The sequence below is a fragment of the Exophiala mesophila genome, assembly GCF_000836275.1.
Source record: "Exophiala mesophila strain CBS 40295 unplaced genomic scaffold supercont1.3, whole genome shotgun sequence".
NCBI lineage: Eukaryota > Fungi > Ascomycota > Eurotiomycetes > Chaetothyriales > Herpotrichiellaceae > Exophiala > Exophiala mesophila.
The window spans coordinates 3,282,797-3,310,532 of record NW_015622506.1 but is presented as its reverse complement, the minus strand read 5'-3'; the positions used below and the strand labels follow the sequence as shown (position 1 = coordinate 3,310,532).

General features: G+C 51.4%; 9 protein-coding genes across 9 annotated transcripts; 5 read left to right on the top strand and 4 right to left on the bottom strand.

The window, feature by feature from the left end:
* Positions 1-324: 324 nt before the first annotated feature.
* On the bottom strand, positions 325-3,708 carry PV10_04741 (uncharacterized protein). The gene is made up of 2 exons (XM_016369317.1): positions 1,043-3,708; positions 325-986 (listed from the first exon to the last, which is right to left on the bottom strand). The coding sequence occupies exons 1-2, from the start codon at positions 3,504-3,506 to the stop codon at positions 625-627; spliced, it is 2,826 nt and encodes a 941-aa protein (XP_016225105.1). The 5' UTR covers positions 3,507-3,708; the 3' UTR covers positions 325-624.
* Positions 3,709-4,005: 297 nt separating this feature from the next.
* On the top strand, positions 4,006-5,424 carry PV10_04740 (uncharacterized protein). The gene is made up of 4 exons (XM_016369316.1): positions 4,006-4,199; positions 4,279-4,554; positions 4,626-4,883; positions 4,968-5,424. Exons 1-4 carry the CDS (start codon positions 4,194-4,196, stop codon positions 5,091-5,093), a joined length of 666 nt encoding a protein of 221 aa, XP_016225104.1. The 5' UTR covers positions 4,006-4,193; the 3' UTR covers positions 5,094-5,424.
* A 36-nt stretch (positions 5,425-5,460) lies between these two features.
* Positions 5,461-7,797, bottom strand: PV10_04739 (uncharacterized protein). Its single transcript, XM_016369315.1, has 2 exons — positions 6,262-7,797; positions 5,461-6,192 (listed from the first exon to the last, which is right to left on the bottom strand). The coding sequence occupies exons 1-2, from the start codon at positions 7,506-7,508 to the stop codon at positions 5,826-5,828; spliced, it is 1,614 nt and encodes a 537-aa protein (XP_016225103.1). The 5' UTR covers positions 7,509-7,797; the 3' UTR covers positions 5,461-5,825.
* Positions 7,798-9,101: 1,304 nt separating this feature from the next.
* On the top strand, positions 9,102-11,532 carry PV10_04738 (uncharacterized protein). Its single transcript, XM_016369314.1, has 2 exons — positions 9,102-9,558; positions 9,612-11,532. The coding sequence occupies exons 1-2, from the start codon at positions 9,484-9,486 to the stop codon at positions 11,460-11,462; spliced, it is 1,926 nt and encodes a 641-aa protein (XP_016225102.1). The 5' UTR covers positions 9,102-9,483; the 3' UTR covers positions 11,463-11,532.
* A 624-nt stretch (positions 11,533-12,156) lies between these two features.
* PV10_04737 (uncharacterized protein) lies at positions 12,157-15,274 on the top strand. Its single transcript, XM_016369313.1, has 3 exons — positions 12,157-12,406; positions 12,470-14,391; positions 14,445-15,274. The coding sequence occupies exons 1-3, from the start codon at positions 12,217-12,219 to the stop codon at positions 15,093-15,095; spliced, it is 2,763 nt and encodes a 920-aa protein (XP_016225101.1). The 5' UTR covers positions 12,157-12,216; the 3' UTR covers positions 15,096-15,274.
* Positions 15,275-16,680: 1,406 nt separating this feature from the next.
* Positions 16,681-19,283, top strand: PV10_04736 (uncharacterized protein; the record flags this gene model as incomplete). Its single annotated transcript, XM_016369312.1, has 2 exons — positions 16,681-16,816; positions 16,885-19,283. 2 exons carry the CDS (start codon positions 16,681-16,683, stop codon positions 19,281-19,283), a joined length of 2,535 nt encoding a protein of 844 aa, XP_016225100.1.
* Positions 19,284-19,903: 620 nt separating this feature from the next.
* PV10_04735 (uncharacterized protein) lies at positions 19,904-21,870 on the top strand (the record flags this gene model as incomplete). Its single annotated transcript, XM_016369311.1, has 3 exons — positions 19,904-20,008; positions 20,067-20,419; positions 20,490-21,870. 3 exons carry the CDS (start codon positions 19,904-19,906, stop codon positions 21,868-21,870), a joined length of 1,839 nt encoding a protein of 612 aa, XP_016225099.1.
* On the bottom strand, positions 20,880-23,090 carry PV10_04734 (uncharacterized protein). The gene is made up of 3 exons (XM_016369310.1): positions 22,974-23,090; positions 22,643-22,872; positions 20,880-22,529 (listed from the first exon to the last, which is right to left on the bottom strand). The coding sequence occupies exons 1-3, from the start codon at positions 22,974-22,976 to the stop codon at positions 22,112-22,114; spliced, it is 651 nt and encodes a 216-aa protein (XP_016225098.1). The 5' UTR covers positions 22,977-23,090; the 3' UTR covers positions 20,880-22,111.
* Positions 23,091-23,413: 323 nt separating this feature from the next.
* PV10_04733 (uncharacterized protein) lies at positions 23,414-26,797 on the bottom strand (the record flags this gene model as incomplete). The annotated part of the gene is made up of 1 exon (XM_016369309.1): positions 23,414-26,797. The coding sequence occupies one exon, from the start codon at positions 26,795-26,797 to the stop codon at positions 23,414-23,416; it is 3,384 nt and encodes a 1,127-aa protein (XP_016225097.1).
* Between the last annotated feature and the right edge of the window lie 939 nt (positions 26,798-27,736).

Genomic DNA, 27,736 nt, shown 5'->3' with positions numbered 1-27,736 from the left:
GGTCCCTGAATAGATTCATTTGTAAGATGTTTGGACACTGCCCATCACGGAGCTCCGGAGCACAACACGTGGTCCTCTTGTCCCTCAGAATCCTGCTCTCCACGTTCCAGCATTCCCGCGGCAAATGATGGCGTGTATACCTATACATAGCCCCAAATGATGGGATCTGTGTTTATGCCATCTATGAGTCTTTATCGACCTCCTGTACTCCATAGTCCGCAGCCTGAAGCCATCCATGGCTGCCTAGAAAGTTCCCGCCACTTTGTGTTTGCCGGCGTGACGGAAGGCGATGACGTCGATGTCCCTGACTGTACAAACCATGAATGAAACGAAACTCTCCTTAATTGGCACAAATCTAATGGACCCCTGTCAAAACCAAATGTTGAAATTGGGAGTATTACAGTATGTACAACTCGTCGCTCAACGGCATTACCAAAGATACCATAATCAATATACAAACAAGAGTTGCGTTGCTTGCAATAAACCGCTCTGCATCAGTCGATGGTATCAAGTGGAGATTTGAAATCCTCATGCGTCCGCTTCAATGCAGTATTGTCCCAGGCGTCAACTTTTCGTTTCATCGTCACCAAATCAAGCTTACAAACCCCTGTCCAGATAAGGTGGTCAAGAAACATATGCCGCAGCTGCTCCAGGAATAGGTCCCTCGAGGTCGATGACCGACACCCGTCGACGTGTCTCACTCGAGTCTCGTACCAGGTTGCTAAAGTATTTTCTTGCGACTTCGCTTTCCTTCTGAATCTTGGCCACGTCTTCCTTTTTCTGTCTCAGCTCTTCCACGCCCGACTGGAGATCAGTGGACAACCGTGATGCTGGGTAACGAAGTACTCGTCGTACTTCACCCGCAATTCGTGCTGAATTGCTATGCGTGTAGTCCATCTGAGCCAACGTGGCCGAAAGTTTGGACGCTAGGCGAGGGGGAAGATTTTGAGGTATTGTTGATAGAATGTAGGCAACAGCCACAATAGCTGCAAATAAGTCATTAGTGACACCAGAATTAATAGACAAACATCAATAAACTTACCAGCAGCAACAACACCCGGAACAAACATTCGTCTCAAGTTTTGACTCCCCGCGATTTTGGCTGCGCCAAAAGCCCCGTCCACCCAGCCAACGCCTCCAATTGCCCGCGAGCCAACTGTGCCGGCCACCGTCAGCGCTAGCCCCGTACCAACTGTCTTCTCTTGCCGTTCCCAGAGTCCAGCAACATCGAAGAAATCCCAAAGCTCAACGTTCGTGTCAACAGTACGCACCAGTGCGTCCCTGCGGCGTTGGAACATTTTGTCGGCCTGGAATGAGAGGTTGTCATAATCCTGGCCCACGTGCAATAGGCCAAGTGATTTGACCATGTCGACTCCCTGAACGGTTTTGGTACGTGCATAGGCCTCGCAACTGGCCACTGCTTCAGCGATTTGGTCAAGCATCGCCACACGGAGATCCTCCGCATATTGGAAGGCAGAGAAAAGACCGGGATACTCGACCCCGTGATCGTCTTTGCCCACATTGGCAATCGTGCTTGACAGCGTTGACCGAGTGTGGTCGTATACTTCGACTGCCGTCGACTCGATATCCTTCTCGAGTTGCTCTGAGATGGTGCCTCGAAGCTTAGAGCGTTTCTCAAACTCTGGCTCAATCTCCGACAATTCTTTAGAAACCCGGTCAAGCTCGGCCTGTGACACGTCTCGGTTCACTGTGGCCAAGACATTCATATCGCCCAGACAGTTCAACAAGTACGTCTTTGCTGGTGCCAGCTTAGACCGGGCTCTCTTCTCCAGGACGAATCTTCTGAGAGCAGCCTCCAGAACTTGGAAATCTTGTATTTTTTCCTTGTCCTTGCCTTTGCCCTTGGAGTCTCCATCATCGCCATCGTCCGGGGGTGACGATCCGGACGAACCGGAGCCAGAGCCAGAGCCTCCGCTATCGTCCCCACCACCTCCGCCAGGCAGTGTAGGAATAGCATTGCTCGAGACAAAGTGAACCAGTTCCTGAGCTTCCTTGAAAGTCTGCGGGCTCAATTTAGCTAGTTGGTCAAGGATTAGTTTCTGACAGCGCTCTTTGTCTCGAATGTTATCAAAACCATTGACGACCATGAACATATAAGCTTTTTCGTGAGCTGCCTGCCAGATGAACTCCTTGGCAGACAAAGTAAAGTGATTGGCGGCCGAGACCACGAAGACGACGACGTCGATTTCTTCCTGCCTGGCGAAGACCGCGGTTGTCTTGACAGAATCGGCATTCAAACCAGGAGCATCGATGAGGGCGATGTCGACAACGCCATTGTTCAATAACGATTCATCTATCGTCCTGCTGTCCTTGACGTAGACTTTGCATTGCATATATTTCTCATTGTCCACAACAATCTTTTCCAAGTCTTGCAGGGAATAAGCGTCGTACGTGCTTTCATCGTTCCGATCGTAGATGGCATCCTTGTGCACGGCGTGCACCTCCTCCAGCCCACCATTCTCCCTTGCGTCAAGAACTTCACAGAAAATGCTGGTGCAGGGCTGCTGGTCTTCAGGGAGAATCTTCCGCCGTAAGAGAGCATTACAAAATGTCGACTTTCCAGCATTGAGATCTCCAGTGACCAGAACTTTGGACGAAGTGTCTTCTATCCGATCCCGCAATGACAGAAGATGGCGCACGCTCTGACTGATCTTTCCATCAAGCAACGACGCGATGGACTTTTTCTCGAGAGAATGCACCAGCTCTGTTTGCGACAGTGCGCCTACCTTGAGGTCGAGTTTGAGGATAGAGAATTCTTGGGCAATCTGAGGGGTGATGAGGCGTGGTTCGGGAGTCTTATTGATGATCGGCTGTTCGCTTGATTCGCCAGAGGTAATCTCTCCGATGGAAGTCCCATATCTTCTGGCGGCGCCAGGACGGAGAGGTCTCTTTTGGGCGTCTTGAAGGGAGAATTCGGAATGATCTCGAGTGGACTGAGCGGTGGCAAGAGTTGGACGAGCCGGGGGTGCGCTAGTGTCGGTTTTCTGTGTGGATGGATAATGAGCTGGCCATTGACTGTTCATCTCTTGTAGTTGTTTTAACATTTCGACAGTCTGGGAAATCGCTTTGGCTAAAGCGACTCGATTTTGATTATAATAGAGTTGGTGAACATGACTGGCAAGAGCTCTTTTCTCGTTGTCTGACATGGAGGCAGGCTGTCCGTTGATCTGTGGAGTATGAGCAGGCGTGGGCCTGTCTCTGAGAAGCTCATCTTCCCACGCGCGCATTTCGCCACCGGACTGTTGAACATCGCCAGGCATGCTGCCATAGCCAGAGTCGTTTTCCAGTTGTTGCATCAGGGCACCGGCGTGGGAGGATTGTCCGCCAGAGCCAACGGTCATATATTGAGGCAGATGATATAGAGGAGGATGAATGGGTTCGGGAGACGACAAGGCTAGGTCAGGCTGGTCGGTTGAGGTGGAAGGTAAAGATGAGGTTGATTTGCCTGGGACTTCCGAGTCCGCAGGCAAAGAAGGTGGACTCATGACGGCAGGGTCACAATAGGTGAGGGATCTATGTGGGCGGCATTGAATACCTGAGAAAGACCTTTGAAGGAGGGTAGGGCCTTTGCACTGGTCAAGGGAAGGTTGAGTGAAGATGAGGTCGTTGGTTTCACGGCGGCGACAGGAACTCAAGGACAATAATAATACTGATGATGGAGTGACACTTTGGTTGCAGATCCTGAAAAAGTCGCCTGTTGGTCAGATGGACGCCTCCAGCCAAGAACAACGGCCTTTATGTCAACCATGAGATCGGGTGCAGCCTTGTTTGGGTTCATGGGCGGCAGCTGGACCCAGTTTAGGGGGTTACGCCGGGCAGTCCCGGGCCTCTCTAGCCAAAAGCCAGCAGATTTTAGGCGTCGTTGGCTCTCCAACCTTGCGGGAGCTGCAGCCTAATCAATTGCCCGCCTGGACTGGCAACCAACCAACCGCAATAATACGTCACTTCCTTGCTCCCAGACTTGGTCCGTTCTTCCACTCATCGCTCCGAACCAACCCACGCCCGACTGCACCGCCTGTCATCTTTGGGTTCCTGTAACCTCCGTGACAAAACCTATCAATCCATAGCATCAACTGCAATCTCAATAGAGGAGTTGTTCTTCGACACACCACAGCTGGTGACACACTTACTCCCCTCCCAGCTCACTCACATCCTTCACACCTGGCTTGACCATGAATGTAAGCGTGCATGCCCCGCCTGTCTGCCTAAACCACGTCGCGAAATGGACAAACAGCCAAACTAAACCCTGACACGTAGATTATCGAATGGGCATTTGGCAAGCGCATGACGCCGGCTGAGCGTCTACGCAAACATCAACGAGCCCTCGAAAAGACACAACGAGAACTGGATCGGGAGAGAGTCAAGTTGGAAAATCAAGAGAAGAAGCTGGTCGCAGATATCAAGAAATCCGCCAAAAACGGTCAGATTGGGGCATGCAAGATTCAGGCCAAAGACCTTGTCCGCACGAGGCGGTATATTCAAAAATTCTACCAGATGAGAACCCAGCTGCAGGCCATCTCATTGCGAATACAGGTAATTCTACAGACTGCTCTCCACGATATATATGCAAGGCTGTGCGCTGACATAGGCCTGCTTCTGTCTAGACCGTCCGGAGTAATGAACAAATGATGCAATCAATGAAGGGTGCGACGCAACTCTTGGGAAGCATGAACCGACAGATGAACCTCCCCGCGCTGCAGCGGATAGCCATGGAGTTTGAACGAGAGAACGATATCATGGATCAACGGCAAGAAATGATGGATGATGCTATCGATGATGTTACAGGGCTGGAAGACGAGGAGGAAGGTGAAGAAGTCGTCAACCAGATCCTCGATGAGATTGGAGTCGATTTGAACAATGCTGTAAGTTTCCAAAATATACTCCTTGGTCAAACCCCTAGGTCCGCTACGGCGAGAGCAACGACCAGTACTGACTCTTCTTTTTAGATGGGAGAGACACCAACCGGCCTACAGAAGGCAGCTGTACCGGAGACACGCGTCGCACAGGCTATTGGTGGTGGTGGAGGGGACGATGACGACCTACAAGCCCGTCTAGACTCATTACGTCGTTAGGGATGATGCTAGTGCTGGATCCCTCTGGACGCGGTTGGTATACAGTCTTTATTTTCTGCATGTGTGTCTCTGCAGTCAAAGCATGGTGTTCTGGAAATTTCGTTTATAGACAAACAACATCTGCTCGCGTTTGGAAGTCAAGGCACGAGAAGGTTGATATGTGTAGCTTGCACTCACTGCCTCTGCTCAGACTGGAGGGAGGGGTATGAATACCTGACATAATCTGTCTCGCAGAAAGCATACGTTCTTGTCACCGCTCACTACGATTCCGCACCAATGCTAATGGGTCCTTTTGAGCCAACCCCTTCTAGGTACACCAAAGAATGCTTCGATAACATGACTATGTCGTTTGCCTTGGTGCAATCTCTGGTGCTAATCTCAAACAAGCGGGATCATCATTAAATACGTGGATATATACGTAACTACATATTAGCGGAGAAAGTTGGTTGAGTCAGAAGCCCATTCGTTTCTCCCGTGGCGAGCCAACCATACCCAATGGTGGCTTTCACCAGGTTGGCAAAGTGATAACCATGCATGATATTTGGCCTATATATCGACTTGTGCCTGCATGTATCTCGGATCCAGACCTGAAACGACCGTTAACGCTATGCTTTCTTCGCCTTTCCCTAAGTCCTTTGTAGTTGAATCTTGAATCAAAATCTCTCCAAACTATCAAGCCCTTCCATCATACGAAGCAACCATGTCTTCCGACATGACTGCCATCGCAACCACTTAGTTAGGGTTGGCGATAACGACGACAGTAGGTCCTCCGAGAGGAGCGCCAACGTTGGCATATGCTCCACGGATGTTTCCGGGAGGGCTGTAGTTGCAAACGGTGAACCAGTTGGTGAACTCGGCATTGACAAGACCGTTAGGGCAGTACTGTGTAGCACAGCCAACGTTTTGAGTTCCCTTCCAGACGATTTGAGTAAAGTGGCCGAATCGTCCAAAGTTGGTCAAATCGATGTTATCAGTGTCGTAGGGACCAGGATAGTAGCCAATTTCGCCGTTGTACATGTCGTTGGTGATCATTACACCGGCCTGGTTGGGCGTATAACCGGCGCCAATGTTTTGGCCGTAGCCACCACCGCCAGTGGTACTGATAGAAAGGATTAGTTCTCGTCTCAAACGAGAGAGAGGGGCACAGGTGGGTTGAATGTGTACTTACACGTCGTGAGCATAGACGCAGCTGGCAGCAGTTTGGCCAGCGATAGTAGCAAGGTCGGCAGACCAGACGAGATCCGCAGCAGAGTGGTTGGCACGGTGGACGTTGTGCTGTTGAATGATAGCAGTAATGTAATCAAGACCACGGACGTCAGCGATGACAGTTGACCCACTTGCGGGAGGCGAAGTGGTCGTGGTTGTCACAGGAGTTGTTGTGGTTGTGGGAGGAGTTGTTGTGGTCGTGATATCGTCGATGACCGAAGATGTGGAGGTAACGGCGTCTTCGGAGGAAGACGAAGACGAGGAAGTGACAGCGGCCTCGGATGACGAGGAGCTTGAGGTGACAGCATCAGCCGAGGAAGACGACGATGACGAGGTGACGGCATCAGCCGAGGAAGACGACGATGACGAGGTGACAGCATCCTCAGACGACGAAGAGGAAGTGCTTTGCTCGCCGGGGTCGACGGAGGAGCTGAAGGAGGTTGTTGTCGTCATGCTGGAAGTTGTGCTGAAGGTGCTTGTCGTTCCCTCACCGGGGCCGACATCAGAGCTGGAGGAGCTTGTCGTTCCCTCACCGGGGCCGGCAACAGAGCTGGAGGACGTGGTGGATGTGCTGTGGCTCCAGCCGGGCGATGTGGTGGAACCAGGAATGGGTCCGACTCCCCGAGACGTAGTTGAAGAGGAGTACGTGCGAGTACGACTGCGTGTGTTGGTTGGCGCAACCCAGTCAGCCCATGGCTCAGTCTCCGTACCTGTCGGTGCGGGTCCGATCACGGTGACAGTCTTCGTATGAGATCTCGTCAAGGTGCCTCCGTTGCTGTCATCCTCAGCATCCCAGTCGACCCATTCGAGGTTGTCGGTAGGTTGGGGGCCAGTCCAGACAGTCTTGGTGATGACTGCGCCGCTGGTTGGCTTCAGTTCGAGTTTGATACCAGTCTTGGTGGTCAAGGTTCCGGCGGTCGTGAAGACAACGACGATGGGTCCAGCCTTGGTCACAGTCAAAGGCTGTTTGTACTCGGGGTTGATGGCACCGGTGACGGTATATCGGGTAACATCCTCGGGCTTGACAGGCTTGGTCGCGGCGTGAGCGGGAGTGACGCGCACCTCGCCGTTGCAAGGGCAGACCTGAGTTATTCGAGTCAAGGTCTCGGTGACAGTGGCATCTTTGAATGGAAGCCAGTCGTTCCAGGAGCCCGCCAAAGCTGAGCTACTCGTGGCTAGCACCAGTAACGCGTTGGAGGTGACCTTCATTTTGACTGAGTAGAATTCGATATATGGTAGTTCGTTAGGGCAAGGTCGAGCGAATGCGACGGAGGAAAGAAGGAGTACGTAAAAAGGAGTGACAACAGCGCAGGAGTAAGAGAGTGACTATGGTGAGTATGTCTGTGCTGCGAAGGAAAGAAAAGAACGACACCTAGACGGTAAAGAATCCTGTGCGGCGGTCTGGAAGTATATGTTTCCCAGACACCGTCATGGGGCCATAGTGGTTTAGACTGGCGCCATGGTCAACCTGAGGTTGAACGCGGTAGCGTTGTCCGGCCAGCTCGTGGGAAATTAGACAGCAAGATGAACTGCTGTCATCACAACTCAATGGTAGGCAAAGTGGCACGGGGCGCTCGAGCCACCTGTAGACAAACCGATCCACTTTATGATGGATATAGGATTTGAGCTCTGGAGGAGAGGATGATGGCGGGACATTTTGTCATTGCGACGGGGTCCAGAGCGTGGAAACAGGAGGCGAGCTTGGAGACGAGCAGGGTAATTTTCTGATTCTTCAAGAAAGGCAGAAGGTGTCGAGCCGAGGAAGTATTTGGACTCCGTGCAACGCGACAGATCAAACACAGGATGCAGAAATGGTTGGTTAGTATGCTGTAGATGCTAGACACACATGGGCATCTGCCAATGATGGTGTCTTGACACATGACATCGAGAATATAGGAGAGATTGGACGGATGAGACTGCACGACACGTCTTTGATGGTAGGGGATAGGAGGACTTGGTGTCAGGCTAATAGCTGGGACACAGGATCTGTCAACAGCTGTCAGAAGAGGGCACCAAGCTGTACCTGGATAGGGAGCACTGGGCATTCAAGCCGCCAAGATTGATCACATCGTCATTCTCAATGTAGCCCTCTGCCCAAGATAATAACACTGAGCCTCAACTCACCAAGGATTGCGGGCGTTGAGAAGATGGTCATGTCTCTACCGAGATCCGAGTTCAGATTGGCGTCCAACGTCGAGGTCTGTGGGTTGAGCCACACCTTGTTGATGCACGCAATGTCGATCATCTCCCAGAAGAGTCTTTGTTGTTATTTGCAGGCAAAATTGCAATGTCATATGATGGCAATATAGCTTGGGCCTGCAAAGACCAGCGAGAACGGCGACTTGCGACACGAGGGTAGAAGTTCGAAAGTGAACGATGGTAGTCGTTGACAAATATTGCCATGGTGGACAAGGAAAGAACGGCAGTCGCGCTTGCCACATACCGCGCCACGAGTTACCATCACGTGAGAAAAGTCGCTGAGGCTGTTTATACTCCGTAGCATTTTCTCTGGTGCCTGGTTGAGATTACTCGCTGCTGTAGAGCTCTTCTCGCCCTCAAAGCGTGCTATGATTACCTACTACCTAGAGGTATTTTAGGGGACGGCTCTAAGTCACCAGAACCTCACTTCGATTATAGTCGCGTCCAATAACGAGACAGCTCAATAACAATGGCTGTCTTTCTTTCTTACCACTTCTTCATCTCTTCATAGCCAAGGTGTGCGGTAATTAGACATTGGGGTTTCTCCAGACAACGCACAAGTCAGTTGAACATGCCCAGAGGCTGCTAAAGTAGCACCTAAGGCTCCCTAGAAGTCCTCCCGCAAGACCCATTCATGCCAATGCCGTGACCCCTCGGCCTGTTGCTTTCGCCCTCACGCCCCCAACCGTCCTTAACGTCTCCCTGCAATGAATACTTGGCGATCCAGATGCCCAAATTAGATGGCTATTGGCTGCCAGACACGACATCGCAATCAATTGTCCCTTATGAGATTGGAAGTCCACCATCATCACTTCTCATAAAAATCTTCCCGCCTAATAATACCGGATGAAAGTTCCATTGCCATTTGCCCGCAATCGTTCAGATCCATGGCGTGAAGCACGTTCCAACTGACCCCAGGATCAATCTCATGAGAAACCAACTCTCCATGTTTTGATCGCAATGCATCCATTCAATTTCAACGGCAATGTCTGAGCATGGGCACCCCTCCACCAATCTTCCCGTAGCCAGTCAACATGAGCGACCTTTCCTCTACTCGTGGGTCAGTAGCGATCAAGCGTGTCTGTCGGGGTCTAAGCTTACGCAACATCACAGAACCGCCGCCTGCGACATCTCCATGGCGTCTCTCTGCGAAATCTCCATATCACGTCCAACCACTCTCGAACCCGCGGAAAGACCGTCACCGATGACGACGCGCCTCTGAACCTCGTTTCTCCCGCTAAGCGCGCCTTACAGAACGATGTGTATCACCTGCAACACGCTCGCTCCTTTAGCGATTTGACTGCGTCTTTGGAAAAACAACCTTCTCCTCTAAGTCGAACCAAGGCCTCAACCTCGTACGAAAAGAACGATGGGTCCCCCAAGAGGAGGCCCGAAGGTAGGCTTCGGCGAAGAAGTACCCTGCACTGGACTTCTGCTAGTCCACGGGATCGCCAATCCAAGCTCGAAGACATGGTGCTCAATCGGTTGGCTGATACGTGGATTTCCGTCCACTCTTCTGCTGCTGAGGAGCCCATCTATATCACAGAGGTTGTTGAGCGCAGTATGAACCCAACTTACGCCTACTTTGACCTGGATGGTTGTGATCCTGTTGCTTCTCGATCTGATGCATGTGTCATTCGAGTGTGGGCAACACCTTCCACCACCGACGAGTACTCGCTGCTTGTGGAGCTCGACGTCAATTTTCGATCGTTGCATTACATAGGCAAAAACCTGGAGACATTCCATCATCCCTTACCCCAAAACTGTGTCCTCCTTCATCTCTCTGATGGTATTTACACTAGTTTTACAGACCTACCAGCCAGCTCGCTTTCCGGCTTCATCCCTTACAGTGATGTCAGTGACCAATCTGCCACCAAGACGACATCGTCATTTGATGCGCTCATGCAGCTTGCTAATCTGGACGACTGCATTCGTGATGCGATCAACGTGAGGACGCAGTTGGAGAACGACATCAATGCTAGTCTGGATGGCAACAGTCGAGCCTCCAGCCTTGATGATGCGGCCGACTTGACTGACGATGACGACGGGCCACAGGCCAGAACTGCACTCGCTGCCGAACAAAAACATCTTCGGCAGCTGTCTAAACGCAAACATGAGCTAGAGGATTCGTTAAACCACAGACGTGATGCATTGAGAGAAGGTCACCAATTCGAGGCCCAGATTCAAGCGGTGTGCCACGAACGGGTCAAGTCTTGCACAGAAGTTGAGGCCCAGGTCAAAGAAATGGAGAAGAAATCGGTCGGCCAGATGCGTCGAATATGTGAGGGGTTGCTGTCCATCTTCCCTATCGAGCCCATCAAGAACCGTCCGCTGCAGTTTACCATGCGTGGAATACACCTTCCTAATTCTGTGTACAACGACACGAACCGCGATGAGATTGCAGCAGCGCTTGGATTCACTGCTCAAATGGTCCTCCAGTTGTCCCTCTACCTTTCAGTGCCGCTGCCATACCCTTTGGAGGCATATGGATCGGCCTCATATATTTCCGACCCCATCTCCGTGGCTTTGAGCCAGAGACGATTTCCATTGCACCCTACGAACGTGCCGTACAAGTTTGAATACGGGGTATTTCTACTGAACAAGGACATCGAGTTTCTGATGAGTCGCTCAGGGTTGCGAGTCCTAGACATCCGGCACACGCTACCAAACTTGAAGTATCTCATGTACGTCTTGACTGCGGGGACCGGCGAACTACCAGCACGGAAAGCCGGGGGAATTCGTGCTCTTGGAGGCCGGCCAACGCCTGATATCTCCCGGCGAACCAGCGAAGATAGTGTCCGGAGTCTGCCGGAGCTGAAGAAGGCATCAATCGATCTCAGGACACACGCAGGAATGCTCAGTAAAGAGAAGCGCGAAGAAAGCGATCTGGCAGATCCCTTTCTCACAAGTACTCCTGCTCAAGGTCTTCCATTTAGGAGTCGACTTCCATTCCATACCGGGTAGAACAAGACTTGCAAAGACACATACCTAGAGAACCCTGTATAATCATGTTCTGAGGACGTAGCGAATTGCCACACGTAATCTATGGAGGCTCACTGATAATGATGCCGACATGTGAGTGTAGTGGTGAGATGGACTCAATTGCTCCAATGAATATCTGCAATCTCAGGACTTTGGCTGAGTGTGATTCACGGGGACTAGCATACGCGTGTCGTCGGATTTTAGCCGTCACCCTTGCTCATAGTGACTGGAATTGATGACTGCATCTCAATGACAGAGCACGAAGCACTCAAGGCAAGACATAGATATGCCAAAGCCGTTGTCTAAATATACTAAGAATATTCTGCATCCTGTTATTCATACTCAATACGCGCACAAAATCTCAAACTTAAGCAAGCTTCAGCTTGTATTTTTAGTGCAAACAACATAATCATTTTCTTCTGAAGTTCTACCGACTCTGAGACGTCTCACAACCAAGGCAGAGGACCTCAAGAAGGAGTATCAGAGCAGGCAGGAGCGGCCAGCAACGCCGCTGCCTCGGCCCCCACCTTGAGCCGTGGCCAACCCTCCTTCCCTCTCGTCGTCCGACTGGAGCTGGATTGTAAAGGTTTAATCCGATTGGCTCTCACTCAACCTCTCCCGCCGGTTATTTCGGCCTCGTTAAGACACGGAGTTGGATTGTAACCACACCCTGTATCCCACTCACCACCACTACCCGCGTGTCTGCGTCTGCGTCTGCATTTGCGACGCCGCTGCGATGTCTTACGCATCTTCTGGCCAGTTCCCCCCCCTGGCGCAGCCAAACAGCTACTCTAAGCCAATCGATAATTCCCTCTCCCCAGAGCCATCTGACCAGGGAGGCCGGGACGGTGGGCGACACCCACACCGACGTGGCTACCAGGCCTGCCAGCGATGTCGCGAAAGAAAAGTCAAGTGTGATCTTGGAAGTATGTGGGGGTGACATCATATTTGCGTGCCTGAGATTCGAGACTGACAGGGTAATGTCATAGGTGTCGATGCCCCATCTACTCCTCCTTGTAAGCGCTGCTTGCGCGAGCGACTTCCTTGCGAGTTTGCGCCGACCAGAAAAAAGCAAAAGAAATCCGATGGAACTGCAAGAGATGTGTCTCATGATCACACCCTCCGACCTGCCAACGATGCGATCTCTCCCATCGCAGCAAAACTGACCAATGCCACTTCGCCTCATGTCGCAAACTCTGGTGGCGCCCGATTAGGCTGGTCAGCTCGCGAATCCATCACCTCTCAACCGCGGGACGAATATCTCTCCACGGGAATTGGCAATTCGTCCAACAAGCACTCCAATGTTCACCTACACAGTCAGGTCGCAGCGGCGACTCTTAATGCCCCTATGTCAAGCACGCAAGACAACATCATGTTACTGGTGGATGCTGCCAATGCATTCTCGGAAAATGCAACTCCGATTGAAAAGGATAGTCCTCATTCGGAACGGCCTGGACGCAAGCGAACCCACTCCAATATGAACCACATCGGACCGGACGCGCCTAAGGATGTGGGGATGACTCCAGAAGAGCAAGCTGAGCAACAGGCCGGCATCAACGCATGGACAGATATGCGATTTGTCAGGAACGGTTGGTTTACTGCGTGGGAAGCGATGGATTATATTGAGTACTTCTACGAAAGGCTTGCACCAATGACGCCTGTCGTGCTTCCCGATTATCGATCTCCATTCAAACACCGCGAGCTTCTCGTCAATGAGCCGATTCTGGCACTTGCCATGCTTGCAATTGCTTCCCGTCATATGCGACTGTCAGGGCATGGTGCTTTATATCGGTCGTACTTGATACATGACAAGTTATGGAACAATCTCCGACGTCAGGTAGAACGCCTTCTCTGGGGCCAGGAACAATTTGGGGGCGGTTTCTCTGGCGGCGGCAATGCCTCAAGCTTGCGTGAATCTCAATCCGGGCAGCTGACATGGACTGGCAGCTTGCGCACTCTTGGCACCATTGAAGCACTGCTGGTCTTGACTGACTGGCAGCCTCGCGCACTTCATTTCCCTCCAGGTGATGGAGAGACGGGGCTTCTGGACGCCACTCTGGTGCCGCATACTGATAATAAGCCGCGCGAGCCGAGGGGCGGCAGAGATTACGAAAACTTGCCATATGCGAGTTGGTTGGAACCGGCATGGCGTTCGGACAGAATGTCATGGATGCTTCTTGGACTGGGACAAAACCTCGCGTTTGAACTCGGGGTGTTTGATACTGACCACCAAGATTGTCGCCATTCACACGGGCCCGATTCCGAGTGTGCACGGAAAGCACGGATTCGGCTCCTTCTATTGGTCTATGTCGCTCAGACCGGTGGCCGGATGGGCGTCCAGTCGTCCTTGCATGTCGAGCAGTGGGAAGGTGACACCATCTGGGAGCGTAACAAACAAACCATTGAGCCGAAGCCCGGAGAGTACTCAGTTGATCTGATGCAGAATTGCTGGCTTCAAATTGCGAGGTTGATGAATAGAGCCAACCGTGATGTGTTCTCCTCGGCACAGTTTACACGAATATTGACATCCAGTGGCAGGTACAAAGAGGCTATCAAGAAATTCGAGCCTTTGTTGATGCACTGGAAGAATGTGTTTGAAAATGCCAAGGAGCACATTCATCCGGTGATGAGACACATCCTGACGATGGAATATCAGTATGCCCGGCTGTATCTGAACTCCCTGGGACTGCAGAAGGTGGTGGAAACATGGGTCGAGTCGGGGTCGAACCAAGGAAAGGCGACACTAGCCAAAGTGATTGAAGAGAACCGAGCCTACATTGGCGAAGTGACTGATGCGGCTTTGGCTATCTTGAGAGAGGTGACGGAAGGTATTGGGCCAAAAGGCTATCTGAGAGATGCTCCTGTACGAACATTCCTACGCAGCTTGTCAGCTATGATGTTTGTGCTTAAGGTAGGTTGCAGTTCTTACCGTGCAAGCAGACGCGATTGGCTAACTGGTATCAGCGATTCAGTTTAGGAACGCATGAGAAGATGGTGAGAGAATGTCTGGATCAGCTGGAAAAAATCACGACGGAGATGTCTAAGCAGGTGGTGGACGATGTTCACCTCAGCGCATCGACATCACGACTAGTGACCAACATTGTCAAGAACGTAAAACAGACGTTGATCCGAGTTCACCTCCCCGGCACAGGATCAGCAGGGCCTAGCAGAGATCACTCTCGGCCGCCGAGTCCGCAAGGAAATGGACAAGGCAACGCAGAGGTTCCTCACTCGTCATCTGTCCTACCATCAACATTGGCGCAGCAGCTCAGTCCCGGATGGAGTTTACGCGATCCTTTGGCGGGGATTGAGGCGAAGCCTATGGCGGAACTGGAATCGCAAATGTTTGTCCCTCCGCCAAACATGGTGATGGATGGCGATATCCTCGATCATGCGTTACCGGTGGATTCCAGCCTCGATCCTTCGATGACGGATTTCTCCGACTGGTTCGCGTTGCCGCTGGACAACCTCTGGCACAATTCGGATGCCACGGTGGACAATGGATTTGGAGGGCTTGGACCGACGGTTGGACGACAGGACATGCTGGAAGTGCTGACCAACCAAGACTACAATCAAATGCCGTGGAATGGAGGGTTTCCTTCAGGACTACAATAAGGCCAAAAGTATTTGCGAGATGGAACGAGAGGCAATCATGGCACCTTGTTGACGATAGCATGTGCGATATACCCACATTCCTATGATTGTTTTAGACATGATATGGCATAACGACACAGGTAACGTTTGATATGCAGAGCATGCGCGTGAGAGCGTCACAGTCGGCATCTGGGGCGATGGATATCTACTTTTAAAAGCCTTTACTGAGTAAAGGTTGACCTCCAGTATAAAGACAAAATGCCGTCGATGACTGGAATAAAATGATCAGAAGTCATCGTCAATGGTCTACGTAGTCTAGGCTCTGTACGGCTCTGGACGGCTCTGGAAATCGAGTGGGCTGAACAAGAAACGATTTAAACTTTTGCCAAGACGTAAGCGTCGCGTGGAACCCCACCGAACCAATTGCTTGACTCGTGGTGGAAGTTGGGAAGGAAGGAATTGGTAGCTCCTTTGGCAGGCACTACTCATACAGGGTACATCCGAGCAGGGTTGCAGGCTCACAATCTGGGAGGTTTTCACTGGCCAGACTCACAGCTCGAGTCGAGGGACACACAAATTGACGCGAGACCTAGTCCAGATGAAGAAATGACTTGCCTGATCACTACTGAGGATCCTGTCAAAGATACATAGCCCATAAGGGTTCTGGTCTGTACATCCCAGGTACTCATTTCACTAGTATAGTTGCACATATGTATGTAAAACTGTGCGGGCGTGGTGAGGCTCTGGGAGGCGGCACAGAAGCTGCGTCCCCGATTCTGGTGGACGCGTGATCAGGATATCGCGTTCCTGCCGAAAATGGACGCCATGACGAATCAAAGAAGTCAGCTCGGAAGTAATACAGAAGGAACGAACCAAAGGAAGGAGCAGAGGGAGTTAGGACCTTTGGGAATGTTGGAAGCTGGGTGTGCAAGCTGCAAGCTGTAAGCTGCAAGTCCAAAAGGCAAAGTACCTAATGAGATACTTACGAATAAGTCATTCCTCGGTCCTCCCGAGCCATTACAGGTCTGTCTATCTACGTGGCCTACGCTGCATAATAGATGCATAGTCGTACTAGGTACTACGGTTCTCATCCGCCTGAACCTGCGTCTCTTTTTCCAGGTAAGGCGGCCTTGCTGCGGGGCACCGTCGTTCCAGCCAATCGCCTCCCGGCTCCTATGAACTGGCGCCCACAAGATGGGCCGTGGGCCCGAGAGCCCTAGGCCCTTAGGGGCCCCCTCGGCCGCCTGCCTTACCTGAACTACACCAGATCAATCTCAATCTTCCATCCGAATCTCCTCCACAGACCATTTTCCCTTCCACTCCCGTCACCAACACCAACATCACGACCCAACATCACGACCAGCGTTCGTCTTAACCGTACCTCACTACACATCATCTCGATCTTGACAATCACGACGACAATATCTCCGTCCAGCTCATCCACCAGATAACATCACCACCACCCTTTTGCCTGCCCTCTCCAGCCGCGCACCTCGCGAGTATGACCCTGCGCCTCGTCGCATCTCGATAAATCCCCATCCTCCTCTTCACCATGTCGTCACGACACCTTATCCTCTCCTGCTCGGACCGGTAGTTCATATAGAGAATGCCAGATAATGCTCCTATCACGGCTCGCCAACTATGGGGCCAGATGAACACGGCCACGGCCACGGCTACCGCCATAGCAGCCACGACCACCGAGTCAGGCTTATGGTGTACGCCGCTGATATTGCCCTCCGGAGGTTGGTCTTTTATTCTACCCCCCCCTTCATTTTTCAGCATCCTCTCACTGACTTGATCCAACTTGCAGGCGTAATTATCTTTGGTGAGGAAGAGACAACCACCCTAGAGGCCCGCGTTACCTTCAAACTTCCTTGCGAAAACCCAGATCCCATCATTAGCCCCGACACCACTGGCAATGCCTCGGTCATTGGGTTTCAAGACCCTTTCTACGCCTCTATATCACCTCAGATCTATGTCCTGTCTGCCACCACCGTCATCAGTTACATCCTCGTCATCCTCATCTTCATTACTCCCCGAACCTTCTTCATCGGTGGCCCTGGCGGTGGTTCTGGATTCTTAGGTCGAAGGGGCATGCTCCCAGGCTCTCATGGCTCCTCTCCTATCATTGGTGTTGGCCGCCGGCCTCTCCTCCAGAAGATCGCCACCGTCACAGTCGCTGTGTCCTTGACCATTGCAACTGCCGACACCTTCCAAGTAGCCAAGTCTCAGTACAACGAAGGCTACATGGACTCTAGTTTGTTGGTGGACGATGTCGTCGGCAGTATCGAGATCCGTATTATCCGCGTTATATCCGACACCTTTCTCTGGCTTGCCCAGGTTCAAACCTTGATTCGCCTGTTTCCCCGCCATAAGGAGAAAGTGACCATAAAATGGCTGGGATTTGCCATGGTATCCTTCGACACCATCTTCTCTATCCTCGACTCCTTTGTCAGTGGCAACTCTCGAGTACGTCCAAGGAGTTTCCAAGACGTTATCCCTGCCCTCAACTATCTCTTTGAACTTTCCATCTCCATTATATACGCCTCCTGTGTCGTCTATTATTGCCTCTCCAAACGTCGCTTCGCATTCTGGCACCCCAAGATGAAGAATATCTGTCTGGTTGCTTTGATTTCCCTTATATCTGTTGCGATTCCAGCTGTCTTTTTCGTCTTGGACATTTCTCAGCCAGATCTTGCCGGTTGGGGTGAATACATTCGTTGGGTGGGTGCTGCGGCGGCGAGTGTGGTGGTCTGGGAGTGGGTCGAACGCATCGAATCTTTGGAAAGAGACGAGCGTAAAGACGGCATTCTAGGACGCGAAATCTTCGACGGGGATGAAATGTTACACATGACTCCTTCTGATGACTCCCATTGGCGTGGTCATGATCACAATGGGGGTGATGATGGAGGTCATCGGAAGGGCATTACTGGAGGAATCGCTGGCCAATATGACCGTCTCCGCGCACGCCTGCCGCTCAGAAAGCGTCGCAGGGTGGGTCCGTCGGACGGCATCACACCAGGGACCGATGCGCTTGGTGTTACTTCGTCGCGAATGCCAGGTAATTCTCAGATGGTCCACCCGGCCGAACAGCTCGTCACCCCCAGCCGCAGTGACACCGGAAGCGCCACGAGCACTGTCTACGCAATACGTTATCACAACCTCACCAGCCCCTCCCCCAATTTCCAACAAAACGTCTCTGAACCTCCCCAACAAGGTGCTGGAGTTGTCGACGTCCCAAAGACTGTTTCCGATCCATCGGGCTCAGATACTACACCTTCTGCCGCTGATAAAGAAATGGCTCTCAACACACCTACTACCAAAACCGAGCCTGAAACCGGTCGGAATTTATCTCGTCAAATCTGGCAGGCTGTCCCCAACCCTTTCAAACGACGGCGTGCGGAACCACCGGCTGAGGTGGCCGATGCTCAAATTGCGAGCGGCATTCGACGGTCACCAATCGATAGCCGGATGAACATGCGTGGACGGCTCGAGGCATTTGCATCGGCCCAGAGGGATCGCTTTTCTAATCGAGGCACTGTGAGCGTCGCTCCCCTGCCAATTACAGTTATTCCCGCTCCGAGAACCAACGACCGCACCTGGTCCCCAGATGATGTTCGTGACGGACGACCGTCTGATGCTTCCAATGATCAGAGCCCAGATTCGGGTGGCGGAAATCCTCAGACATTGACATCAGGAGCAGCCCAAGGACCTGGCATTTTAGTTATCCCCGCCCCCTCTCCTGGTCGAACTTGGTCTCCTGAGGATGCAGAAAATCCCGGCAGCCAGAGCACTCCAGCTCAGAGGGTGCAGAGGCCTCCGACAGCAGCGAGCTCCATACCAACAAGCCGCAATTTGGATGGATCTCAAACTGTGTACACCTCGCGAGGGTCACTGATTATTTCGGAAAGCGATTCGAGAGCTTATTCGTCCCCAAGGAGATCGACGTACATACGGCCTCCAAGCACCGTTCCGGAGGAATCGGTGGTGGACGATGTCGCTGCATCAGAACGAACCAGACCAGCTGATCCTCCGCCCGTTGTACCTGACGATGAGACACGCTCTGGCACTGATGCGCCAACGGTATCATCTGGATCTTCGACAACGATCGTGCCAGATCCTCCTTCGCCGGATGAGCCACAGGCCTTGACCTCTACTCACACTGCCACTGAGGAGCGAAATACGGATGGTTCAACTGGACCACCTTGATGATGTTATATATATAAAAGGACTCGGGCATATGTGTATTCGCACTCCGCCCTTTGTCGTGTTATGTTGTCATGAATACCTATACATTAATCAGTCTTGTTCTCGTTTAATGCCAAGTGGCATGTGATGCTAACAGATCAACAGACAATGTGCATGCACGTGACATGTGCATATTTTTTGGGCTGGTGATAATGTCTGGCTTTATGCTTAATGTTCTTATCACGGGCATGCCTATCCGTACCTAAGCAAGGCAGTAACGCTTTGACTGGCGCCTATCAGTAGGCCAAGGGATGTCGTCAAGCAGAGTTGCCTGGGCCAAGACTTGGCCTCGCCGCCCCGTCGGACCACCGGCCGTTGGAGATTCTTGACACCCTCTGCTCTCCAACCACCGACGTATTGGTAGGGCAATAATTTATTGGCTGAATTTTGACGACACTTTTACCCACTCTCTCGGATCATTACTTTGGATATCCGGTACGTGGCTTTTCGCATTGCTGTTGCTGTCCTCGATAGCCACAGAGGTTCCAAGGTACTGCTCGAAGACGTCCCTCAATCAGTCATCTTTGACGCACTCCAATGACACAATCAAGTCGGAACAATACTTCCAATGGTGCTGCAGCATGACATTTCGAGGTTCTCATCTCTATGTCAATGGACCTGAGATACAACATGTTTTTGGCGTCACCAGTCTGCCCTTGACAACGGTCGCCCATATCATCTCATACGTAAGGCCTGCCGTGTCTACTTTTTGACCGTGGAGGCGTTGAGGCTAACTGCGCCAAGTTAGACGACGATGTCACATCACTTTCGCGGTTATGCCGTACCTCAGCCTCCCTCTACTACATGACCCTTCCGCACTTGTGGAAGTCAGTCACATTAACGTCACACCCTTCTATACGATACAAAGATGGAGAGCCAGAGGGCTCTGGAGGCGCCAGCCCTTTCTCCATGGGTCTTAATGCCCTGGTCACCACCAAGGTTGCCCCGCTCGTGCGAAATCTGATCCTACAAGGCGATTTTGGATGGATGGAACCCCATGAATATTCAAGAGCTGGACGAGTATCGGAAACAGGCATGGTATTGAACATTGCAATATGCGCGGCACTTGACCGGTGTCCTCAACTCGAATCATTCAGGTGGGTTTCGCTGCTGCGTCCGCTGAGGTGCAATACATCCAAACCAAGTGGGAGCTAATGGACATGACAGGTGGGATCTAAACACTCGAATCCAGCCCAATGTATATTCCAGCCTCGCCAGATTGCCCAAACTCAGGGAACTCTGGCTCCGATTTCCCTCCAGTCGCGCTCCACATCCGATCACTGTTATCCCGCCAATGCCCACTATCGAAACACTGTACATAACTCATTTTGATCCTCTTTGCAACCCTGACGATCTCTCGACTTTCTTTTTCCATGCGGAAAAGCTGAGAACGCTCCAGATGCATTTTTCCCCGCGAATGCGCGACGCGGGCGAAGCATCAGTTATCGTGGCACAATTCTTTAGGAAAAATATCATAGAGAAGAAAAAGTTGTTCCTAAAAAGGGTAGGCATGTACAACTTGTTCGCACAAATGGACGTCAACGACTGTTTACATGCGGTGGATACGGGTCTGTGCGACGACTTCACGGCTCTGAATTGTTTCGGCCCTGACGAGAGTCCCTTCAAATCATCTTCAAACGCAACGTGGTTCCTCGACAAAACATGGCTGATTCCGAGTGACAAAGTTCTTCCAAAGCCCAAGGTGCTGAGGCTCGATCAATTACATAAACGCCACACCCATGATCTGGCTCGCGCAAGTGGTTTGGAACGTCTCTATTTGGTCAATGCTCGGCATGTGCCACGCAATTCAGGCCACGCCGTCACTCCCAGTTCGCGGGACCAGTCCCCGTTGATCGCTCCCGCCACTTGCAATGGGGGCACTGACGCTGCGGCGAATTCCATCAGAAACACTACCAGCATCCATCTCCGTGACCTCTACATGGACAGCATCTGCGACGTGTGTGGTCCAACGCTGAAACACCTTATACTCCCCGCCAGGTGGCCGTTGTCTCAGGAAATGATCGTCAGACTCATTCGCTCCGCGCCAAACTTGACGCAACTCAGTGCACCCATCATATGTTCGGGCTTTGACTTCTTCCGCCTGGTTGTCCCTTTCCTCACTCATTTGTGGGCATTGAGAATCCTGGCTCCTGCAACCGAAGGTCTGGAGGGAGAGAGGCTAGCGTGTGAATTCCGCCAGTTTGTCGACCAGCTCGACGAAGAATCTTTCGAAGAATGTCAAGTTGGTGAAAATGGGCCATTTCGTATAACCCATAGCGGAATGGAAAAGGCGGCGGTCGACGTTCCTCACATACGTTATGTGGGCTTTGGGGACAAGGTGTTTGAGATTGGGCAGGTGTATGAAGATGTCGTCAAGACGCCGGTCGCCCTGAGTAGCAGAGATGGCTCTGGCGGTGACTCGGGTATCGTGGATGACCATGTGGAGTATTCGCAGGAGGTTGTCAGGAAGAGGAGAGTGACTAGAATTCCCGAGTCTGATGTCGCACATGTGGAAATCTGGAAGATGGATAGTCTGGATGTAATATAATTGATATGATAATACCCGTGGAGTGATTTTGGCCGAGATATACCAATGTGAGGATGATCTTGTTTCGAGGTGCTTTTGACCGGCGAATTGAACTGTCGTAATGTGGTGATTTTGTAGTCAGCCTTGACAAGTCGTCGATATGAGAAGGGAGCGCGTCGTGGAGATGGAAGCTCGACCAGGAGATCCAACCACGATTCCAGGACTCCAGAATTCCCATCATGATAATTGTCATTCATTAACTTCATTCCTGAAAAACCCCCGCCCTCACCATAACGCCCCTGAAATCATCCACAGTGACCCCCTTTCCCACTCCCTTTCCCTGATTCGCCTCCAAAATCATCGCCTTCAAGACATCATCACTAACATCTTGCTTGAGCAACCTCGCCACGGCGCGTAAATCATGTAGATTGATAACCGGCTCTCCATCGACATTAACACTCGCGACCGGACCTGAGGGTGTGCGACGCCCCGCTACATTAGTAAACAGAGCAAATGCATCATTGACTTCTTCGGCACGTGTTTCGTCGGTTTTGGTCGATAGTTGTAATGCGCAGATGGCCACGAAGTGGGCGTATGTCACGTACCCGGTTGATGTGGGGTCGAGGGTTTCGAGAATGGAAGTGAGTTGGGAGGCGGATTTGGGATGCAGGGATTGGGCTCTATGAGAGGAAGAAGGGGTTAGAAGGGATGGGGATGGGATCATGACGGGTTGTTCTGGCTTTGGATGATGAGGATGATAGTGGTAATGATAACTGGGATGGGGAAAACTCACCTTAACGCCGCACTTACATCCCTCGTCCTCACAATCCCCATTTTCTCATCCTCGAATTCCTCTGGCACATCTTGATCGTTGGCGTCTAAGCGAAACATGTTCCATGCTTCTTTGATTTCAGCTTCTTCTTCAGCGGTGATGTCGTTTTCTTTGGCGAGTGCAGAGCGGCGGCCTTTGGGTGTTGATGATGTTGATGGTTTGGATGATTTGGCTGTTGATTTCCGCGGTGGCTGTGTTGGTTGTTAGGGATACTGGGGTATTGTGGCTCTGTGGTCCTTGGGGAGGGGGAGGAGACTAGTGGAGGGAAAGAGATTTTGGGCAAGGAACTTACCATTTTGAAGACGTTTGGCTGACGCCTAGAAGTGAGGGGACCTGGGATTGGACTTCTTCTTTCTAGCAACAGCGGTTCGTGGAATCCAAGAATACTAGTTTTAATGATGTCTGCGACGTGGAGAGAATGGATGGATGTTCGTTCAGTGACGCAAGGCTGTGAGGTTTGATGGAAGGAGTCAATCGGACAGTTCTGATTGGTTCCTTGGCGGACCAGGCAGCGTTATGACGTCACGGCATGAGGCTGACGAGGCTGAGGCATGACACGTCCCTTTCCGCCGCTTTATGAATGGAAGAGGCTCTTTTTGTAAAGTTCCTCTGACGACTGGAGATTGAATCATCAGGTGTTTCTACATAAGTATGCCTACGTTATCATGATTGCAGTAATTCAACCTTTCGGACCATTGTTGCCCTCCTAATGGCCATTGCCCCCACGGCGTTTCAAGCTAAGATGATTTGTTGCCACTTTACTCCTGGCAACTTGAGAACTTCCCCGTCCATAATTCCATGGACATAACTCTCACCAATGAGTGTGTAGACCGCCTGGGAAGAGTTCTCTGTATCCTCCAACCCCTCTTGCTTCTCTTCCTCGCGAAGCACAACCGGCACACTGGCACCATGGAGAATGGCCAGTAGATCACCGGATTTCGCCTTTTCAGGGACCAGAGCGAATTTACTCTCCAGGTCCAGATCCGTTGATAGAAGGGTCACGCATCTGTTTCGCATGGCAGTGTCAACACGCTTGCAGAACGTCTCCACTGCAAATTTGCCGTCTCCTGGACGGGGGCGATGCCCAGATTCTAATAGCCATGTGAATGCATCATCGTACCAATTGGGAGTGCAGCGGTTTCCGTTGTGATCAATGCCAGCGACAATCGTTCGGCAGAACATTTTTTTGGCATCAGGCCTCTCCAATTCTTTCCATAGTAACAGGTGCCAGAAGGGTTCTCCCAACTCCCACTCCATCGTCTTCTCGAGCCGCCCCACAATCATCCCCCTGCTAGCCAGCATGTTATAAAATCTCGACTGCCACTTCAAGGCTCGTTTACGAATCAAATGTGGTTCACTTGCCTGCATAAAGGGCCCCAGTTCTCCTCCCAGAGCTTTTATACTGCCGCTGGCATTGTAACGAGGCTGACTCAGCGGATCGCCAACCAGGAAATCTGTTGCTGACGAATTTTTGCCCTGCGCTGCGAGCTTCCATGGCGAAGCAAACATCCAGTCCGGTACCCAGCTGGGAAAACCGGTATCTTCTTGCGAAGGAACTTGTCGTAGAATCGTATCGAGAGACTTTCCCTTGCGGATTATATGGATCGCAGTGTTTACACACACATCTAGCATTTCCGCAGTGTAGTCAATCTTGATTGAGGTACCATCCTCCGCAAGACCGAGTAAAGCAAAGATCCTATCTTTAGGATCTTTGGTTGTTTGGCCAGCGTAACTCCACAGCAGAGCCTCAAGAGGCAAGCTTTTGCTTTTCAGCTTGTCTTGATCAGATGTTAGTTTGTATACCAAGTGGTTGAATGCCACGACTTGATGTGCGGAAGCACCAGAAGTGGTGCCGAAAGGGAAATTTTCCGATATACGATGCTGATGCCATTGATGAAGTGCTGAGATGGACAACGCGTCTTCGAGCACGTTCCACTCAACGTGTTTTGGCCCACACCAAATTTGCACCTGTTTCGCGAGAATGATATCTTGCAACACCCACACTCCGGACCAATACTCGTTCTGGAGAATTGGTTCGAGGGAAACCAGCTTGTTGAGATCATATAAAGTGTCATCGAGTCTTGCTTTAGATATCCGAGCAAGATGATCCATAGCAATATTGGTATTCAGGCCATCTTTCCCCAGCCAAATGAGAACTTCTTGAGCTTGGGAGTAGATGTTACCCATTAGCGATACTTGATTCGTCTTTTCGGCAGGATCGCCATGCTTGATACAAATGGCATCGTTCCATAGGTAGAATGGTTCGGGAAAATGAAGTACCAAGATGGCATCGACGATAGTCTGTGGGAGTGGCAGATAACTATCTTGAACACGAATTCGTCGGACATTGGGTTGGTCTCTCCAACGTTGTTGGACCTGGACATCATATTCCCAAACGCAAGATAGTGCACGATAGGCCGGAGCATCTTCCAATGGGACGTGACAAATGTCAGCCTCGATGTCACCCAAGCCCCAGCGAGACTGGATCTTCAGGAGGCGTATACAGGGTTCTTTGGATAGTAATGGCGAATGTCTGAAAAGTTGGGGCAATGCAGTCTTGGCCGTGCTTTCTTGAGGCCACATTGGATTGAGCGACATCGAGGTCAGTCTGCGGAGATATGAATCTGACTCGGTCAATCTCGATCCCATGTATGGCGGTTTTGGACTGATTGCCGTCTGGCCCCCTAATACCAACGATTGCTTGGTCAAGCTCAGGCTCGTCTCAGAGACATTAAGGGTAGATGCTATGCTTCTGATAATGTCGACTGCTAGGAGCATATATGCAGTCCTAGTGTCGTCATCAGCTGCAATGATGTGGCCGTACCAAGAGCCATCTTCCGCATCTAGGACGGCGGTCCCAGACTCGCCGCGGAGGAAAGGTCTCTGTGCATCAACCCGGAAGACCTCCAAAAACCGCTGCGATCCTGGAAGCTTGTACCAGAGAGGAGCAGGGTATAAGGTCCCTTTCTCGCACTCCTCGGTGGAGGTTGCCAGCCAAACCTCCCGAGCAATCTTGATCGTACTGGCAGTCTCATTGATCCTGAGTCGTTTCCGATCGGGTTTAGGGCCACTGACCATGTTTAAGCCCCCAAATTTCGCCAGTTCCTGGCCATACCTCTCACTCGGACTGATTAATGCCCAATCATGCTGCCATAGAGGCTCATCTGAGCTGCGAAAGGCAATTTCACCTACTTTGACCATGTCATGGACCGCATCGGATGCTGTGTTGGTCGTTCCAGCGCTCTGAGGCATATGAGATGTCGCCTGGACGCTTTGGATAACGTCCGTTTCAGGCAGGCTCCTGACACGGGAAATGATAGACTCATTGGCGCCAGAGTCAACTTGGGTATTTTCGGGTGGAGATGAAAGCCCGATACAAGACGGCGTTTCACCCTGGACGTGTTCATCATCGTAAACCTCCCAGACTTCATCATCGTCATCCTCTTCGGGGTCCGAAATCGCAGACGGGCTGGCTGTTGTGCTACTTTCACTTGGCGGCGAGTATATGCTCTGCTGTTGCAGCTTCTTGAAAGCGTGCGAGACTGAGATGATGTGTGGTTCATTATTGATGAACAGTGTCGGGCCGAGCCTGGCTCGCCCCAACGAACTGGCGTCATTCGCCGATTGATCAGCTGTATGAACAAACTCAACTGTTGCACCCACAGGGCAGAGTATGCCGTTGCTGCTCACAGCTGACAAGCTTCCCGACATTTCATCATCAGTGCAAGGCTCTGGTGCCTTGGGCGCGATCATCAACATTGAGGCTGGATTGGATTTGTGGAACCTCTGCCAACTGTCGCTTTCCCCGACCATATCTCGAGCCAAAGAACGAGCGTATCTATTTGCGCAGTGTATGACCACTGCGATCTTAACTTCTCTGTCCGTCCGTCCGATATAGCAAACCGAGCAAGCAATACTCTGTCGGCACAGAATTTCGTCGCTGCTGAAACAGTCTTCAGCCTCTTCTTTGACTTCTAAATATGCTTGTCGAAGCGGGTTGAGGATATCCAAATCCCAGCGACGAAAGGATGTCTTCCACACCTCGACGGGTTTACGAGAATTGCCAAGCTGGACTTGGGTCATGGGCAGGTATGGGGGTCTGAAAATGCTGTTCATGGTCACAGGACATTCTGATTTCAACTGGCATCCATGTTTCGAGCCACGAGTGGACAACAATTGCATTAATACTTTGGGAGCTGGGGAGAGCAATCCAAGCGGCAGTGTAGGCAGATCCTCTTTTGTTCTTTGACTGATTTCCTCTCATAGGTGTACGTAAGTGACCTCCTTGCTATTAAATCTGCCTTGTAATGATGACTTATCGCAGCCACCCGGTGGTGATTGGCTGATCTTGGTGATGAAAAATTGATGTCACGCATATCTCGTATTTCGAGGCCTGGCGCAGCTGCGCCCGAATTCCGTGGATGAAGCTCATCAGCCTTGCTGAGACTACGAAATAGCGCCTCGGCGCAAGGAGCATGAATGTTTGCCTGAAGCACGAGTTCGGTATATAGCATCGCTGATCTACTGCTCAGTGCCACTCTGCATCAAACCATTGAATTGAAAAGGCGAGGGTCAAATGGCCTTTCCCTCGACCCAGAGCCAAGGAAGCCTCCAGCATTCCGCCAGCATTGCGAATAAACAGAGAATACTCAAGGCCTGCTGGGATTTGGAGTTGAAGGCGATCGATTTGCGGACGGCTTTGTACACTTACCAGGCGTATTTCGACCATTACGAGGCTATCTGCCATAATTGTTCCACTGACGATGTGGGACGACTATCCCATGAGCAATTTCTGCACGCAATTGAACCTATCAGAACCAAGACTTATCACAGCTGTCAGACAGAGATCATGGGCATGACGGACTCTTTCAACCTTGCTTTTGCAAACCCACATGAGAGAGAGAGATTCGTACGTCTATGGATAACATTAGTAGGAAAGGCAGTATTCCTGTTGGACATCAGAGAATGGGCTGGTGATTGCACGCTCCAATCATGGCTTACGGATAGCCACTTTTCGGAGACTGAACAGAAGGATTCGTTCAGAATGCCAGTTTC